The 19,427-nt window shown below is 43.8% G+C and overlaps 1 protein-coding gene across 1 annotated transcript; it reads left to right on the forward strand.

Moving 5' to 3' along the window:
• Nucleotides 1-2,127: 2,127 nt before the first annotated feature.
• zbtb16b (zinc finger and BTB domain containing 16b) lies at nt 2,128-19,020 on the forward strand. Its single transcript, XM_034548989.1, has 7 exons — nt 2,128-2,134; nt 2,417-3,626; nt 6,789-6,886; nt 9,194-9,280; nt 16,259-16,429; nt 17,488-17,655; nt 18,791-19,020. The coding sequence occupies exons 1-7, from the start codon at nt 2,128-2,130 to the stop codon at nt 19,018-19,020; spliced, it is 1,971 nt and encodes a 656-aa protein (XP_034404880.1).
• Nucleotides 19,021-19,427: the final 407 nt, after the last annotated feature.

A 19,427-nucleotide genomic window follows, 5' to 3' on the forward strand; every position in this document is an offset into this window, starting at 1 on the left:
TCACCAGGATTTTGTTCTGAAATAACATTCAGACCCTCGTGCAAAGAAAATAAAGTGCAGAGAAATTATTCAACAGCTAACAAATAGTTGAAAGGTGGTGGAGACAGAAGGGGGATGGGTGTATTATTGTGGACTGACATTCTTGACCTCAGTTGACCACATGGGTCAGCGCCTTAGAGCACTGGGTCACCAGAGTGCCGTTTAGTATTTCTAAAATCCACCTAGCAACCATCTGTTGAAATGTCAGAAATGAAAACAAATGCAGAAGCAGAATTTAGGTTTCCTTGCAACGTCTCAATATTCTCTCCATACAGACACATGATTGAGTTATGTGACTCCTGCTCCCCTTCCCCCACTTGCTCAGCTTTGCTTGCACACCAAAGAACCCCTCCCACATTTTTGTTTGACTTCAAAGACAACTAGTGAGCTCTCCAAATGTGTCACTAAACATTTTCATTCCTTGTATTTTCTACATAGCTTTTGTGACCATCAGAAGAAATGTAGGCTATTAGTGAAAACAGAATTGTTCTTACTCATCCAAATATTACGTATCCACACGCAGGTAAGCAATGCAACATATTCAGGATAAGAGTTAAAGATTTGACAAATGTGTGTTGAGACAGACAACCTCCACCAAAAAAGTTGATTTTAGTTCTACAAAATAAACACAATGCATCTTTTACCATTTTTACTCAGAGATGGTTGCTGTCATTGTTTATGATTGATTGTTACCTAAAAGTTGGGAAATAGTAAATAATGTTACAACTAACAGCTCCCAGATTCTACTATTTCCTTTAAGCAATTAAAGCACCTGTACATCACATCATGGTTTAACAATAATATTGTGGATTAATACCATTTTACTCTATATTTTACTTTTATTTTGATAGTCTTAATCTGACTATCAACTTCCCACAAACCAAATTGTTAAAAAAAAAAACACATCAACAACTAGATGATTACGTTTGGTTGCAACATATGTATTAACAACTGCGTACCTCATCGGTTTGATTCTCAACAGAAACACGACACGTTAAAGTCAAACATTGCAACACGTGTTTCTCAGGTCACGTTTTATTTTGAAGGCGGTACTCGGAAGTGTTGCTTTTCCCCTGCTGGTTTCCCTGCCGTGGCTGGCTGATGATTTGCTTACTGGGAACAGGACTGAGTTTGGAGCGGGTCCTGTGAAATGTGTAACCATGATGTTGGCCGGGTAGTCAGCGGAGGACGTGAGGAGACACAGGTAAGGACAACTGTCACACGCGACACTTTTATTTGCCACGCGGATCTTTTTAGGCGACTCTGCTCCGATGAACTACTTTCCAATCTCTGACTTATTTGAACAGTGAATATTTTTTTTAAAATAATGTCAGTTTTGCACCGGCTTTGTATAATATCGTTTTACAGCAGACATGTGGACATTGACTCCAAGTTTGACCGCAGCCCGATGTCGGCTTTCCACTAACTTGATTCAGCACATCGCAGACTGCCCGACGTCTTGGATCAACTCGGGTCTTTTATTTTCGGACAGCTCGAGCTCCCTCAATCCGCGCCGCGCTGTCAGTAAACACGCGCGTGCAGAGGGTTAATTTGTCGCAATGTGTTTGAACAATAAAAGGTGGATTTTGTGCGTCTGCACCTGATGCGCTCCGAGGTTGCGGTTAGTTGAGGATGCAGACTGTCAGCATCACTCGAGGTGGTCCGACAACAAGCATCATACAGCGGCGTACCATCACTCACACAGTCGTTTGGCTCTTTAAATGTGGCGAGAACACGCGTGCGTGTGTCACGGTGGAGCTTCATTACCGTGATAGTTTTATAACTTATTTAGGGTTTTTTAACAGAGCCGCGTAATTGCCTTTAACACATCTAATCATGAACGTGCGCAGCCTAAATGAACTAATCAGCCCTTCGAGGCGTTTGTTAATAGCGGTCCTACCTGTTGAGGGCGCGCGCGTGTGTGTGTGTGTGCGCGCGTGAGGAGCTTGATAAATTGAACCGTCACCTCTCAGTATGCAGACGTTATTACAGCGACGTGACCTCAGACTAATCACCTGCAATGGAAACTGTTGCTTTGTGCGTATCGACCTGTTGTCTGCTTTTGGTTCTTAATTAAAATACATAAACATGGAGGGTGTGTGCAATAAAACCCCTGAAAAGATCAAGCGGTGGCTTGGAATTTCAAAGAATATATATTTAATTTGGTGTGTTTTGATAGATATTATTTTAAAGAGTATTGATAGATCATGGATGAAAGTGTACACTGGAGTATAATTAATGTATCATTATTTTTGCATCACATTGAAAGTGAGACAGCCACTAATGATCCTCTTCCCCTCATCCCAAACCACAGACCTACAACTAGCCGAAGGCAAGTGAAGAAGGCAGGGCAGCCACACCTCATGCGTGGGCTCAGCGAAGGTCCGAGTGGATACGGGTCTGACAAATATGGGTGTGCTCCAGCTCCACAATCCTACTCACCCCAGCACGCTTCTGCAGCGTGCCAATCAGATGCGTCTGACCGGCACCTTGTGTGATGTCATCATCACGGTGGACGGCCAGGAGTTCCCGGCGCACCGCACCGTCCTGGCCTGCACCAGCAAAATGTTCGAGATCTTGTTCCACCGCAGCAGCTTACGCTACGCCCTGGACTTCCTGTCCCCCAAGACCTTCCAGCAGATCCTGGAGTATGCCTACACTGCCTCGCTCCAGGCCACAGCCGAAGACCTGGATGACCTGCTGTACGCCGCTGAGATCCTGGAGATAGAGTACCTGGAGGAGCAGTGCCTGAAGGTGCTGGAGACCATCCAGGCGGAAGAGAGCGAGGAGGTGGCTGTGAAGACTCACAGCTCCGGAGACCACAGTGACCACAGCAGGGCCAGGCACTGGAGGCACATGTTGATGTCCAAGAAGCATTCCATACAGGATGGACCCAACCGCATCACTCCCACCGCTCTACACCACCTGGCGCTCTACCACATGACGGAGGGGAGCTCTCCTGGCCCAGAGCCCAAGACGGCTCTTGAATTGAGCCCCAAGCTGGACACGGAAGTAGACATGGAGAGCTCTCAGCAGCCTCCGCGTCGCAGTTCAGAGTTATCCCAAGCCTCAATCCTGGATCCTGGCAGAAGTATAAAATCAGAGAGCATGCTGGTGGATGACGCCAACGGCTGCGAGGGCAGGTCATCCAGCACAGGAGAGGGAAGCTGCATGTCAGACCAGGCCAGAGACGAGGGCCCGGGGACGCCCATGAGAGGCAGCGTGATCACCAGCGCTCGGGAGCTGCACATAGGCCCAGAAGACGGAGGACAAGTAGTGGGGAACTCCCTCGACTGTTTCCCCGGGATCTCTGAGAAACATCTGGCCTCCCTATACTCTGTGCCCTCCAACCACACTGGGGAGGGGATGCTGCCAGTGTCTGTTTCAGTGGCCCCGTCCGTGGGCGTGCCACTGGACCCGAGGGCCTACAGCGGCCTCCTGCACCAAGGCCTGCTGCACAGGGAGCTCCTCACCAGGCTGGGCCAGTTTGCAGCAGGGATGAGGCACGAGGGCCAGGCTCAAAGCCAGCAGTGTTGTGGCGAGTGCGGGCTTCAGCTGCACAGCAGGCAGGCCATGGAGCAGCACAGGTAACATGCACAAAGCATCCATCAACACCACCTTTCTTACACTTTCCTGCAGCACTACAATATATTTTGAATCCATTTTTGCGTGTTAAGTAATTGGAAAATGAAACAAAATGAAAATGTGTAACCACCTGGTGTCCAAAATCTATTAATCACTTGTTAAAAGTAAAAGAAAGAAGGCATAGTTTTTTAGTCTCAGTGACATTTTTCATGACGCCTTTACACTCACTGCTCAACATTTTTTACAGACGTAAACGCCTGTTGCGTGTAATGTGCAGGTGCATGTGTGCGGTATGATGAATGTGAGCTGATTATGCTGTTGGGAAAGCATTGGACGCGTGTCCCTTGAATTGAACCGTTTCTTGGTCTGCAGAATTTATTTCCCCCCCAGCATTTTAAAATAGGATGAGAGTTAAAAGCTGGAAGGAGCAACAGCAAATATGTTAATTTATTCTCAGGGACACCTGCTCTCATGTCTTAACAGTGAGACATCTCTGGAAGTTTTGAATCGGGTCTCTGTCAGGGATTTGATAGAAAGAGGCCGTAGTGTATTTACAAAGCTTTATTTCTTAAATTCTGTTTGATTATTTGAGCAGAAGCGTGCCTCACACAACAGGCTGCTTTGCAGGCTATTTGATATGCATTCCTTTGCATCAGGAGAGAGGAGCCTCTCAGCAGGGACCAGGCTGGACGCTTCAGCTCCATGACGGATAACTTCTGCTTCACAACCTGCTCTGTTGTTTTTTGTTCTTTCCTCTTTCATTCACAAGCTTGTCAGTTCAAATGTTGTTATTGGACGCAAAAAGTTACAGACTAGCTGAGTGACAACTCTCATTAACTTGATTGCAGATGTTTATAATTGTGTGTGCTCGGCAGTGTTTGACTCATCACTAATCATTAGAAACAAGGAAATCTGTGAGCCGAAAGTCCTAATTTCGCAGTTAGCTCATGATTAGGATAATAATAATAATAATAATAATAATAATAATAATACATTTATTTACATAGCACCTTTAAAAACAGGGTTTACAAAGTGCTCTACATAGAAGCAAGGTAAAACCATAACATCAATACAAGTAAACATTTCAGAAAATACATGAGGCAAAGGAGACAATGCCATATAGGCAATGAACACAATAGAGGAACAGACAACAGACAAACTAAAATAGGGGAACCAAAGAACTGCATAAAAGGACGACATCTTGGAGGTAATAAAAGGTGTACCAGTCCGGTTTTGGGGAGTGGAGTCAGCAGGAAGAGTAGAGGGTGCTCAGAGCAACAGCATGGAGCAGGGAGTCGGCCGGCTCAGCCGCAGCCGCCGGCCAGCAAGAGACCGTCGGCCAGCCAGCAAGAGACCGTCGGCTAGCCAGCCAACGCCAGTTGACCAGATCGCAGTGGTGGAGAGCAAGAGCCAACGGCAATCACAAAATAAATAAACAAAATAATCCAAGATTTGCAGAATAATTGATTCAGAAGAATGACTACACTTTTAATTAAAATTTTAAATAATTTAAATGAATGTTAAATTGTTAAAAAGGTAGAAACAAAACAAATAAAAACAGTCCTAGACGGAGCGGCGTTAAGTTTCGCCAGCGTCCCCGTTGCCAGGACTACACTAGGCTCACAGCCTTTCCCTGTCCGCGCCCGTGGCTGACATTTCATTCTCGTGCCACTCCAGAGTTGTGTTGAAACCGCCCGGTGAAACAGAGCATCCTGTGGGATATTTAGTGATGCGCGTTGCTTACTCATGGAGACAGCCGGATGTCCGCCGGTAGAAGGAGTTGCATTGGTGGCACTGCTTAAGGATGTAATGAAGTTGTTGTCGGTCTGTAACCAGGTCACTAAGCATACACCTGGTCTGCAGATTGACATTTGGTGGTTGTGTTGTTAAAGAAGGTTCTCCACAGTTTTAGTGTGAACAACTACAGATAATTGACAGATTTGGTTCTGAATGTTTGCTCAAGTAGTCCTTGTTTAAAAAAAGAACACAAAATAAAGAAACTAAAATGCATTCTTTTTATAAGGTTATTTTTAAGGTTATAACAAATTTATTAAATTAAATGTTTTACAAATAATTAACATAATTTTTAGGGATTGAAATAATACCATTGAGATCTTTTACGTTTCAATTATTGTGGACTGGAGACAGGAAATAAGATTAGAGAGATGGGCAATGAAATGCAATGAAATGCAATAAACCTGTCGAGCTGGACCCGAACGGAGAACGTGTGGTTACATGGTCAGCCTTTTAAACCATGACACCACCAGTTTAGTATTTATTTTCTTTAAACCATCAATTGTGGAGAGAAAACAAGGAAATATATACATCACAGGTACATGTTTGACTCCGACTGCTGGGTTAGGGGTTAGTCTTACTTGAATGCTCAAGTAAACTATCATCTTTCATTGAGATTTTTAAAATTACGATAAAATGCCAAAAACCTGTCGGGTTTGGGAAAAGCATTGGACACGTGTCACTGTTTTTTTCCCCAAATATGTTAATGTGGATTTCAAGCATGCTAAGTTATATCTCGAGACTCATTTATTTCAACCGCAGAGTGTATTTAATCGTGGATTCTTCTTAGGCGGTTAGCAGGGTGATATAAGGATAACAGTACAGATGCCTTGCATGCTTGGATGTGTGTGATATGATATGATAGCTTTTGCTGCCGGCAGAGCTTCAGCGAATCATCGTCTTTTATCCTATTCATTGCAGTTACAGGGGAAGTGTATGTGTGTGCATGTTATGCTCGGGTGTGAGTTTGCGTGCATGTACTTGATGTGTGTTTGTGTGCGTGTGTGTGTGTGTGTGTTCTTGTGTGCATGCCCAGTGTCTTGCAGTGCTGGCGGGTGGAGGCACGCGTATGTCTGCACTCTGAAATTAGCCAGATATCCTATTGTCTGTGTTCTTTTAGCATTCATGCGTTGTGATTCACAACTCCATGGGCCTCTTACACTAATGATGTTGCATTCAGCGAGGGATTCTTGACGTAATTTAAACATGCTCCTCTTGTTACGAGGACAATGACGCTTCTGGCTTTGCAAGACCTTATAAAAGAAAAAAAAAAAGGCACAGAACCGAGATACTTTTTTTTATCACAAGTGCACACTCGCTCTGTTCTCGTCGCTGTTAACACGCTCGCATTTGTGTTGGTCTTTCCACAGGAGGCTGCATAACGAGGAGAAAGGCCACGGCTGTGAATACTGTGGCAAACACTTCCTGGACAGCATGCGGTTAAGGATGCACATGCTGTCTCACACAGGTACTTAGTAACTCTTACACTCTCATCTTAGTGTATTCAGTGCTCATGAAGCTTCTTGATAGTGCGGCCTTTCAAATGCACCTGTTCATACTACAACACCCCCTCCTCATCCTCCTCCTCCTCCTCTTGCCAGTTAGTGCTGCTCCGAATACTTGGATCATGCTTCCTTTTCCATGCTTAGGTCTACGTACCTCTCCCTCTCCTCTCCGTCGCTCTCTAGTCTCTCTCTCCGTTTGAATCGTTTCTGTGTTTTTTCGGAGACTCTGGCAGCTCGCCAGCTCTGCCCCTTCTGAGTGATGACATCATCAGCTGCCGGCAGGCCTGGGTGTTCTGCCAGTGTTCCGAAGCGTGTGTGATGGCTCGCTCGCAGATGTGTGTCCAGGAACACACTGTACCCAAACGCAGACTTAATCAGACCTGACTGCTCTCCCAGCTACTTTATCCAAAATAGAGAAAGAGGAGCAGAGGGGGGCGGGGGGAGGGGGTGAGGAGAGGAGAGGGGATGGGTGAGGAGGGGGGATCAGGGACTAAAAATGAAACTAAAACAGAAACAGAAACCTCAGTTGGAATATGTGTATAGACAAGGCGAGGTCCCTGTCCTCTCCGACATGACATACTGCTGACAGATGAGAGAGAATCTGCTTCTTTAAACTTCACCTGAGTTGTCCTTTTATACCCTCTGCATAACCCTAAGCACGCATTTTGTCTTGCATCACTCTGAGATCTTCGACAACACGCTTTGATTTTCAATTCACAGTGACATCCACAACAGCAGCACCTTTAACCTAATTCGTATTTTTGCATAAACTCTCCGCATCCCGATGTGTCAACCCATAATACTACAAAAAAAGAGATGTGGATCTCATTTCTTTGTCACCGTGTATTTCGGTATAGCAGCCTTAGATCCCGCTGGTTGCTAAGGAGCGAGTGCTCCACCGCTCTAATGGGCTGATTTGGTATTCAGCTCGATGCTGGCTCTTATTTTGGTATGCCAGACAAAGTGTTTTGATGGAGGACGATTGCAGCCGCGTCTGGAGACAGTTTGATGGTTTATGGATGAGAGCACACTCCGTGCCTTTGACTGCACAAGACAATGCACTATGTTCTCTTCTTCCCTTATCACACAATCTCACACAACACAACACACCACACTGGACAGCGTCACACAACATCAGCATCCACACTGTTCTAGTATTGCTCCTATACAGGACTACTTTCTACCAAGTTTTTTTTGTGCACAGTGTAACAAAACGCACCGTTCCAAAACAGTAACCAGTTTGTTTTTTAAAAAAAATTGTTTTTAGAAATGAACAGATCAGGGCTTTTTTTTGTTATTTGTGTGGAGCACTGGGAACAAGTGGCACAGTGTCTGTGTATAGAAGCATCGTAAGAGTTGAAAGAGGACCACATTTAGGCCGTAGCGCTCAGAGTTCCCAAAGCTTGTGGGTGTTTTAATGACTCATTTTAACTTCATTTAAAGCCAGCTGAGCAGAAAATAGATCAGTGAATGAGCCCTGGGCCAGTATGGATCTGCAACCGATTTACATCTCTGTGAGCGCCAACCCACATCCAAACAGCTGTGTGTGCGCGTGTGTGTGTGAGAGAGCGAGAACGCGTGTGTGCGTCCGTGTGTGTGCATATCGGTCCTATGTGTCTGTCTGTGCAGGTGTGAGGTGAGTGCAGAACAAGGATTGAACATCTCTGCAAGCAGTATGCATACTTGTCTGTTTCATGTCTTCATCGGAATAGACAAGGGCATTCCAAAGGTGAACTAGGAACTGTAGTTACAGTGCATGCGATGGGATTTGGGGTGTTGACTCTGAAGTGTTTTTAAAAAAAAAAAATGTATAAAGAGATGTGCCGCAGGCGGGAAGCGTCTGCTGTAGAGAGAACACCCAGTCCTTCTGTGGCCTCTCAGGCAGACAGTCTGCTCACTGTTCAGAGACTGATAACAGGGCACGGTAAATAAAACTCTCCCGCTTGGCTCTTTTTAGTCAAGAAGAAGGGCCGTTGCACCCTGTCTGGTGCTTTTGTTTGTTCTGAGTTGTGTTTTAATGGCGCTTCCCTCCGCTCCATTGTGCTCCGCACGTTTGCTTCCTTATGTTAACACCTGAAAAGCGCAAGTGTGTGACAAGCGAGGCTCTTCGGTGACTTTGGAAATAGGGTGCCTTTGTTCCCATCGTGTCGCTTTCCCCACAGTTCCCTTTAAATGCTAAATTAACTGACTTACTCCACAATTACAAACACACTCGTTTGTGTTTACTGTCTCATCAAGATACTTTATTATGAAATTGATTCTTTCTACAGCTCCTGCAGAGGCACTGGTGTGTGATCAGTGTGGAGCGACATTCTCCTCAGAGGATGCTCTGGAAGCCCACAGGCAAACACACACAGGTAATTTACACACACACACACACACACACACACACACACACACACTGTCTAACCTGGACAGCATGCCAATGAACTTTTGAGTACGCCATGACTACACGAATCACAATTGTGGGTCTAAATTTGCGTGTCATGCTAGCAGGTTAAACTGTTCCTGTCATGATGCTCCATAATGTATCAACATGAAGGTGGGAGGCCCTCTCACATATCACCCACTAATATCTCTTGGCATCCAAACCCACGGCATGGAACTTTTCCATAGCCGCTTTACAGCGCCAGCGTTACAGTGCAAGTATTACAGTTTCACAGACATACGATCCTCACCTCTTGCGTGAGAGTGCCTGTGGAATTATTTACCTGACACTAACAATCAACAACACCTTCTGTTTATCAATAATCTTAATGTACATAACATGTTTGTATTACAAATCTTTTGCTGGCATCAACAGTTGGCATCGGTATTAATCATTTCTTAATAGTTGTGTTTTTTTGTTGGCCAAACCTGGATGGTGATCTTTAGGGTTTGTAACAACATGCCCGAGGAGCAAAGTCATTTTAATCTTTTAAATCCATTCTTACAACCCACATTAACAGACTTTTGTGTTATTAGTAGCAAGCTGCAGCGTATTGCTTTCTAGGGAGAGAAAAGGGAAACAATGAGATGAGGCAATATGTAAAACAAGAAAAGTATGTCTATAATCTTTGAGATAGTCAGGAAAAATAAAACAATTGGGTGTCAATTAGTATTTGTATCATCAAGCCACATTATTATTATTAATAATATTTTCTTCATCAACAAAAAAATGATTATCTGTAAAGGCCGGCCACGTCAAACATAACACAGATTTAAACCTACGGTGCATAAAATATAACGATAGAATTGCTAAATCTTAGCACACAAGCAAACATGAAACCATTCACATCAGTGTATCTGTAATAAACTATGAAAAACTATATGAAACCATTCACATCAGTGTATCTGTAATAAACTATGAAAAACTATATGAAACCATTCACATCAGTGTATCTGTAATAAACTATGAAAAACTATATGAAACCATTTACATCAGTGTATCTGTAATAAGCTATGAATGGGTAATTAATGGATACGTTGATTGACAGAACATGATCTATTTCGATAATTGATTAATTGTTTAAGTATTTCTTTCAAGCAAAGTACCCAAACATGTAGTGTTCTCAGCCTCTCTAAAGTCAATATTTGCAAATAAAATGAAGATCTGTGAATTTGAAGACGTTGCTCTGACTCTGGGACATTTTGATGGACACTTTAAACTATTGTCCAACATATAAATGACCAACATATTCATTAATAATGAACATAATGGTTAGTTGCAACCCTTTAGGGGAGGAAACCTAAACCAAAAAAACCCTATGACCAATTGTTTTCCACACAATAATGATAAATACCAAACAACACGATCTGTCAAAGCATTGATAACTGGTTTACTTATGACAGGTTTATTGTCATTGATATGATAAAGCCTTAATAAGTGAAGCTAATGGGGTATTAGTGTAACGTAAAAAAAGACTTAGCAACACCTGTTTGACTCTCCAACTTTGAAAAGTAAGTTGTATTGTTGTCAGACGATACATATGCCCAACAGTGTCTGAATCCACACCTTTTCTGCTTTTGTCAGAGAAAGACGATAACCCTCGCAGGAGCATTGGCATGTAACTGTAACTCCAGGTGGCACACACAGTATGAATACTTAATGGCTGTGGACATGGAGGGGTGTTAACGACGCCGAGAAGATTCTACCCTCACCTCCCCAAGTTGTAAACATCCAGAGCTCGGTTTCAGCTTGGCAGTGTATCCAGAGCAGGGTACGGGAGGGCATTACTCTCTCATTTTGACGTGGTCTCAGCTCGCTCTGCTGTGACGCATGGAGCTTTTGACTGACTCTCACTGTAGCCCTCACAGCCTACACCAACAGGAGTTACAGGTAATTAAATCATCTGTGTTGAGGATATGGCCCAGGATCTCTCATTGCCAATTGTGCCGCCTCGGCTTTAATTAGCCATGTGGCGTAACCACTGAGCCACATGAGTTTCCTCTTAGCAGATTAACACTTGTCAGACCTCAGCAGCTGCACAACTGCAGTCCACCTCCTCTGGAAAGGGAAATAAAGCTACTTTTGGGAGATCTCACTCTGGAGCAATTTGGCAACACCGGCTGGCGACAGTGAAAGTCTCTTTAGCTATTTTGATATGTCAGAGGTGAATTGCCGCGGGTGGCTGAAGTTAGAGATCAAAGAGGGGGTGGAGGATTTGGGGGCGGAGTGGACTGTGGAAAGGGAAGGGGGTAGGGGGCATGTGAGGACTTCCTGAGGGCAGGAGGAGTGCTGTTGGTGTTGGATGCCAGGACTGAGAGGAAAACAACATCATGTGCTGCTATTTACTCCTCACCACAGCACTGTCATAGTCTCCTCTGACCTACTTGTCGGTGCCCAAAATAAAAGAATGGATCTGTCTCTGAATTGCTCTCACAACAAAGGGGTTTGTTTCATCAGAGCAAGTCAAGGTCTCTGGGGCACCAATTTTTCAATTTTGGACAACCCAAGACTGTGTAGCTTATCTACAGCACGCACAGAAATGAACTGTATACAGTGTGCTTCAAGCCATACTGGCTAACCATTTTGCCACCTTGCCTTCAAGGCAAAGGCCGTAAGAGTGCTGCCTTTGTGTGCTCACAGCAGCTGCACTGTTTCCAGACATAACAGGCTGCTTCATCAAGTGAATAATATTACCTTCTGTCCGAGTCCTAATTAAACAGTCCTGTAGCTCATTCAGATACAGCCCCGGCTTTATAATGTAGACCTTTTAGCTCCCCTAATTGTGTGTCCGTCATCATACTGCACCCTCCTGTTAATACCCAGTTGTAATTCATACAAGCCTTCAACTGATTTGAACTGTGCTCTGTTTGGCCATTGCACCCCCCAGTATTTATTTGCACTCGCTGTCATGATACACAAAGACCAGGGATGCCTTGTCGTTTGCCGTCGAGTGAAATGCAGAAAATAGAAAATATTGGAAACGTTCTAGGAATCGAGGCAAACCAAACCCACGCGTGACCTCAATGAACCGATCCATGGAATGGTGGTTAAACACGAGGAACGTATCTCATGTTGCATTAATTATTAAGTCGGTTGTTCCTCACTTGGGTAGATTAGCAGTCTGCTGATGAGCGCTCGGGTTGTTTAAGGTACTGTAGTGTTTGTAAATGTGTTGCTCGAGCTGCCACAACCGCAGCCAGCCGTCTGCATAAACACATACAGTAGCGTGTCATGTGAGGTCGAGCACATAATGTAGCCTGCATAAAACTGTGTATGTTTAACTGGGTGATATCTGTTTGCCAGAAGAAAGCGAGCTCACTGCGTGTACACTGAGCAGGGCCTTCGGACATAGTTGATCGTGTCTTCACATTGCATTTTCTCGCCAGAGGACATGATCAGCCATGATGTGATAATGTAAATTGTAAAAATCGTTGGGAAATTCCTTGCTCTTTTGATGGCAGCAGAAGATTTGTTTAGCTTACTCGGCTGTCATTCACAAATTGCCGAAACAAATACCCTCATTAGATCAAATTCTGTAAGCATCTCTTTAAATACTTGCAGTTCAAACTCAATGTTTTGTTCCCATATATTTCAGCAAATGTAAAAGACAAATTATTCACAAATCAATCAGTTTAATTGGTGGGCTCGGGACACTGAAGTTTAGATTAACACAGTAGAAATTATACAGATCTGCGGTCGACACTGAACACAACCTCTTGTTCAATTTGCAGTGGGTTTACTCCCAGATTCTCAGGGTGGGGAAACTTTTGTTTGCCGTTTGAAAGGAAACAGGCTGCGCTTATTTGTGAATGAAGGGATTAGCTTGAACACTTCACCCCAACAAGGACCATGATCCTATCTGGTTGCCTAGACACATGGTTTTGTTTCTTAGGCAGCGTGAGAGCGTGGCCGGCTCCCACCTCGGTTGGACTGAATAAGTGGCAGATGTATGAAGGCAGACCATGTTAAGTCACATGAGCATAGACATGGTCTTAGTGGAGATGTGCTGAAATAGCATAGCAACCTCACACTGTCCTGAATTACTAACCTAATTGTGACAAGCAGCTCAGTAATATAATGCACACAGTAAATGTTTATATTTTCTGCCTCACAGCAGATTTGCTTGAAAGCAATCATTATTCTCACTGTTAAGGCTCCCTCCCAGTAAACACAATGCTCAGTCAACTCTCCAGCCTTTGAGGAATACCATTGATTACATGGTATTTACCCCATTGAGGGCCAAGGGTCAGGGGTCATCTTTTGCCTTAAAACCCAAATCCCGAGCCCATTGTTTGGATAAGGGTGAGAAAGCAGGGGGCAATAACAGCCAACTTTAGGGCTTATTCTCTCATAAAGAAGCTCCTCTGCACTTATTACCAAAGCTTACTGGAAAACTCTACAACTGCAAATCCCTTTTCTTTGAAAAGTTAACAGAGCGCAGCACGGCGAAATGCCACCACTAACGCACACAAACACTTCGTCGCCTCCGAAAGGTTTTTGTTTACACTTCAAGATATTATTTGTTATTTGTTATTTTCAGCGTCGGTTGTGCAAAATCAAACCGACAACGACTGCTGAGCTCTTGTCACCGTGTGACACCCTGAGATCAAGAGTGAGATTCTTGTGACAGAATATTTGTCATATTTCTTAACTCAAGTTTCGGTATTATTGGTGACAGAAGGATCGGGATATACATCTGTGAGAGTCTGCGAGTGTGTCAGGAGGAACGGTTTAACCTCCACAAAGAAACTGGAATGTTAAACTTTCAGAGCAGACAGAACAAAGTATGCAGGCTGCATTGAAACACGCATTTACAATAAGTGATATTTAATGAAGAGAGAGCAGAGAGCTTGATTAAAGTAGCTTTGATATATCTACACAGTGTTTAATATGTTATTCAGCTGTTTGCAGGCTCTGCTCTGCCTGCAGCGAAGGGATCCTGGACACATTGGAGCAGAAAGCACTCCCCCTGCTGGCAGCAACGAATATTACACGAGAAACTGGTTCAAGTGGCTCCACATCTCAGGTCATGCGGAGACTGCATCCTGTGCCTTTTTAAATGCCTTTATCCATTTTTGGATAGATCATTATCCAGGCTCCACTGTTGCACAGTGTCTAGTGAACTGGCATTAGTTAGGTATGACTCAAACAGAAAGGGAAGCTGGTTGGACAGTGAAAGGATTTCCTGTATGGTCAGCGAATAAGGGGAGTGGAGAGGGCGCAGAGGCGTTGAGAATGGAGGGTCTTTTGTCTTCAACTAAAATATTGTGATCCATGGGTGAGAAAGGACTTTGGTCATTAGGCGACAGCATAAAGACGGGGATTGTAGGAGTTGCGTGAGGAGCCTATGACTAATGGGCTTGGTCAATGAGGGCCTGAACCTCATTGTGTGCCCTTTGTGCAAAAGTCCACAGGCTAAAGCCTCTGAACAGGTGCAGTTCATTCCACTGGATCGCCTCCCTGCAGGATTGTTTGGATCAGGGAATGTCTTTCATCCTGTCTTCTTTCTGTTAATGATTACGAATGATCAGTTCTATTAGTGCCATTTTGGGGTGAACATTTCAGAACTCGGTTTCAAAAGATGCACCGTAATTCCAAAGACGAGGATTGGTGCTCTGTGCCAAATTATACTTGTCCGTGAAATGTGAAGCCTGAAGAAGCATCTTACTTTGTTTGGGCAAATTGTGATACGTGGATCAGTAAACAATACCCAATGAATGTTTCTGATTTATCCTTGAAAATGTGAATTTGCTTGATTTGTTTCCTTTCTTTCTACTTTGAACAGGCTTGCCTGTTAACTTGATTGAACCCAAAGCAAGTGTCTGACACTCTTCCCTCTTAGTATGAGTGTGCTGTATCCCTTTCCCTGCGTTAATTCCAATTTAATTGCCAGTTGCCTCGAGGCACTTCAATAACAGTAACAAATGATTTGATTTAGTGGACCTCATCAGACTGCATTTTAAATGCGACACAGCAACCCCACTTGAATTCCAATGAAGTGCTGGCACAGTCCTCTGTTTACTAATGATCCTCCGCTGGAGATGTCTGATTGAATCTGAGTCAGGAGCAATGGGACCTGCTAGCATTGTAAATGATCTGCAACCTGAGCAGACAGAGAAATAAGGACCTCATAATCTCACATTAAAGCCTCACTCTCTAGGACATGCACATTATGTCCAATGCAGCTGATTAAACAGTCCCTCAGTTTTACCGCATGTATGAATTTGCATCGGTGCGAATGCCAGAATGGATTTGAGTGCTGGCGTACACAGCCCGTAGATCAAGTGTTGACTGTATGACAGCCAATGGATCTTCTTCACATAGCCATTTTGACTTGAGCTACCCTGCCAGTGACTCCCTATCTGTATTCCTCTCCACACTCTGTGCAACAGGAAAGCAGCCCCAAAGAGATGCCAGGTCACACACAGGATTAAACTGGATTGTGTTTTTTTCCTGCAGTCCTGCCTTTAATGGCTTGATATCACTACTTAACATTCTGCACAGAGCGCATAGAGTAGGCATCATTTAGGGTGGAGCTACTATCAGCCGCTCTTTGAGCACAGAGACAGAGGACTTCACAGGCTAGAGCTGACTTTTGATGGGGAATGAAGGGAATAATTACACATCTAACACACCAGGAAGGAGCCATTGATTGTGTGATTGGCATGCTGTGCATTGTGTGGGAAATTCTTAAAGAAAACAATGACTTTCATGGTTTAAAATAGAATGTTGAAAGTGCCTGCGGGCTTTTAGGGGAGTTAGTTTAGGTAGAGGCACTTGCTCTTTGAAAGAAGCTTTTCCCTCTGAGGACTAACACAAAGTTGAAGTGACCCAGTTTCCCCACTTAAGGCCCTGTCTGTGTATGGTACTGAAATAACTATGCGTCTGTGTCTTGTGTGTTCTCCAGGGACTGACATGGCGTTGTTCTGTCTGCTGTGTGCAAAGCGCTTCCAGACCCAGAAGGCCCTGCAGCAGCACATGGAGGTCCATGCAGGGATGCACAGCTACATCTGTAGCCACTGCGAGCGCCCCTTCCCCAGCCACACGACCCTCAAGAGACACTTGCGCTCGCATACGGGTAAGAGATGGATCCTCTGCACCGTCATCGCTGCCTATAGTTTTATCTCCTGTCATAAAACATAAGCATGTGGTGTCAGACGCATGCATATTTTGGAAAAAGAGTCAAAGACAGCTGTATTTATTTGTGTATATGGGTTAATTTCCTTAGGTTACTGGCATCAAGATTTTTGACAATTTGCATGCATCCTCTCCCACCCTCCTTTTCACATAAGATGACTCACCTCTCTGATGACAGCACTGTACCGTTATGGCCGGTGCATATTTTGGGCAATTTCATCCTGTTTATATTTTGGGTTCTTAGACAGCCTTTGGGCTTCTGCAATTCACGGCTGTCAGTTCTAGTGTGGTTCACCCAAAATGATAGAGGAAACCCAAATAAATATTGAAGCAAATGGAAATGACTTGTCTGTGTGTTCTACCGAGGGTGAGTCTCAGTGCCGCAGGAGACTGAGAGATATTTACTGAAAAGATGTCCCCCTTTCTTCTTTTACCTTAAATAACACTCCCAGCTGTCAGGGTGGCTTGATGTCTAGACAGGAGAAATACATAATTGATGTGAAGAGACAGAAGTGAAGGGAGTTTTGGCCATGGCAGCGTATCTTGTTTGTATCATTCTGCTTGGAAGTAACATTTTGTAAATGTCATCTGCTCCACAGTGGGGTGGGGGGATTGGGGAGAATCGGCCTGTAATGAGGAGAGCAATGTATCCTCTGACTTGGCTGTTGCTGTGGACACTGAGATAATGAGGCACATAGGTCATTGGAGATGAGTCAAACCCTCAGCCTAGGAGAGAAATAGATTAACTACAGTATAGAGAACGGAGCAGTACATGCCTGGAGGACCTTTATTAGCTATTAGCAGACAAGAGGAGTGTCCTCATGTCATAACATTAGCAACGTCTGAAAGCACATCATTTCCCTGCTTGATATGCATGTGCAGAAAGGGCTTTGTGACGATTTGACCTACGCAGCCACATAATGGGCATCCGTACCATGTTGGGCCAAGGATAAAGCCTTTAATGCTCTCCACGATAAAGGATTGTGTTGGTGTTTTCAGGCGATCACCCGTTTGAGTGTGAATTCTGCGGGAGCTGTTTCAGAGACGACGGCACACTGAGGGGCCATAAACGCATCCACACGGGAGAGAAGCCTTACGAGTGCAACGGCTGTGGGAAGAGGTTCAGCCTCAAACACCAGCTAGAAACACACTACCGTGTACATACGGGTGAGAGTTCAGACACAAAAACACACTCAAACATACAGGGTAGCAAGGTCTTCGGGGAATTTTAGATCCACTAACGGGGGTGATTTGGTATAGTTATTAAATATCAATTTTCAATATAAAACCACAAGCCTAGTGGTATAGTATTTAGTTTTTTGTCAACAAGTCCCACAAATGGACCAAAAGCAACAGTTAATTAAGATTTATTAATGTGTTATTTTACTTTATTCATTTATTGTTTGTGTGGCTTATTTTGTCTTTTGCTGCATTCACTTTCCTGCAGCGTAAATACTCACAAAATGTGAACGGTACACAGCAAAAAATCTACTTATACTACTGTTTGAGTAGCATTTGCTCAGAGCTACAGAGCCCAGTTGCTTTATAAAAGAATGTAGACTTCTTTTTATTGCAACCATTATATTTGTGACCTGTTTTTAAAGATGTGTGTTTTCTCTAGAGACAAATTGTCTTTGGACTGAATTACAATAACAGGGGCGGGAAGTCAGAAAACATTTAGAGTCAGACAAAATCCTTTCTGGCTTTTGATATTTTCATGGGACTGTTGACCATAAGAGAAATAATAATAAAATAATGCCATTTTTAAATACCGTTTTTAAGCTAAAATGTCCTACAAAGAATATATTATGTTCAGAGTAAAAAAAGGCATTAAACATCCAATCAACACTGGGACCAAATAAAGTAAATTCTTGCGAGTCATTTTTGATCATCTTGATGGTTTGCAGCTTTAAAAGCTATTTTACAGTATAAGTGGAAACTTTCAGAGTGCTTTTAAATGTAATTACGTGATATACAAAACATGACAGAACCACTGATTTATATCATAAAGCTGTGCAACAGGCCTACATTTTATTCCAGGTTGCAGATCTGACTAACTGCTACCTGATTCCTTGCTGAGGTCAAAGAGAAACCTCTGTCGTATTTGCGGTGGATGACTCGGACTAGCCAAATACTAATTAGCAAACCGATATAGGTCTAATCCTAGAGCATTAACGCACACAAACACCACACAATACCTCAACAAGTACAGTGGGCTGAAATAGAGGGGGGTCCCGTTTCACCTGTCATTCCCTCTGGCTCCAGGTCGACAAGGTTAATGCTGTATTGTTGAATTTTTCAGGTGAGAAGCCATTCGAGTGTAAGTTGTGTCACCAACGTTCCAGAGACTACTCAGCTATGATCAAGCACCTGCGCACTCACAACGGAGCGTCTCCGTACCAGTGCACCGTCTGCCAGGACTTCTGCCCGAGCCTGGCCGCCATGCAGAAGCACATAAAGGGCCACAAGCCAGAGGATGTGCCAGCGGACTGGAGGATAGAAAAGACTTACCTGTACGTCTGTTACGTCTGAGCAGGACTTGGACCCCCCCCTCCACACACACACACACACTGTCACCGTTGGGGGGGAAAACCTCGTAACTCCAGTGTTGCTGTTTTTTCATGCTGAAAGATTACATGTCTCTCTCTATATGGGTTTAAACACATATATTTCAGACTCTTTTTTGGATAAACTGAAAAATGACATTGTGGTAAGTTGTCATTCTGGGCGATACAAGGTTTTTACCTGACAACTGAGACATGCAAGCACCAATACAAATGTGTGTACACACTAGGGCTGCAACTAATCTTTAGTGTCATTATCAATTAGATTATTTTTTACTGCTAAGTGATAAATCGTTTAGTATGAAAAATGTCAGAAAAGTAGTCACATTTTGGTGACAAGGTGACACCTTCAGATAACTGCTGTTATGTTGTCTG

Source organism: Cyclopterus lumpus, chromosome 13 (genome assembly GCF_009769545.1).
Source record: "Cyclopterus lumpus isolate fCycLum1 chromosome 13, fCycLum1.pri, whole genome shotgun sequence".
Classification (NCBI taxonomy): Eukaryota; Metazoa; Chordata; class Actinopteri; order Perciformes; family Cyclopteridae; genus Cyclopterus; species Cyclopterus lumpus.

Bases quoted from the DNA above. Each gene is read 5' to 3' on its own strand.
- zbtb16b (XM_034548989.1), top strand. The intron at 3,627-6,788 runs GTAACATGCACA...GTCTTTCCACAG, and splicing joins CAGGCCATGGAGCAGCACAG to GAGGCTGCATAACGAGGAGA. The intron at 17,656-18,790 runs GTGAGAGTTCAG...TGAATTTTTCAG, and splicing joins ACACTACCGTGTACATACGG to GTGAGAAGCCATTCGAGTGT.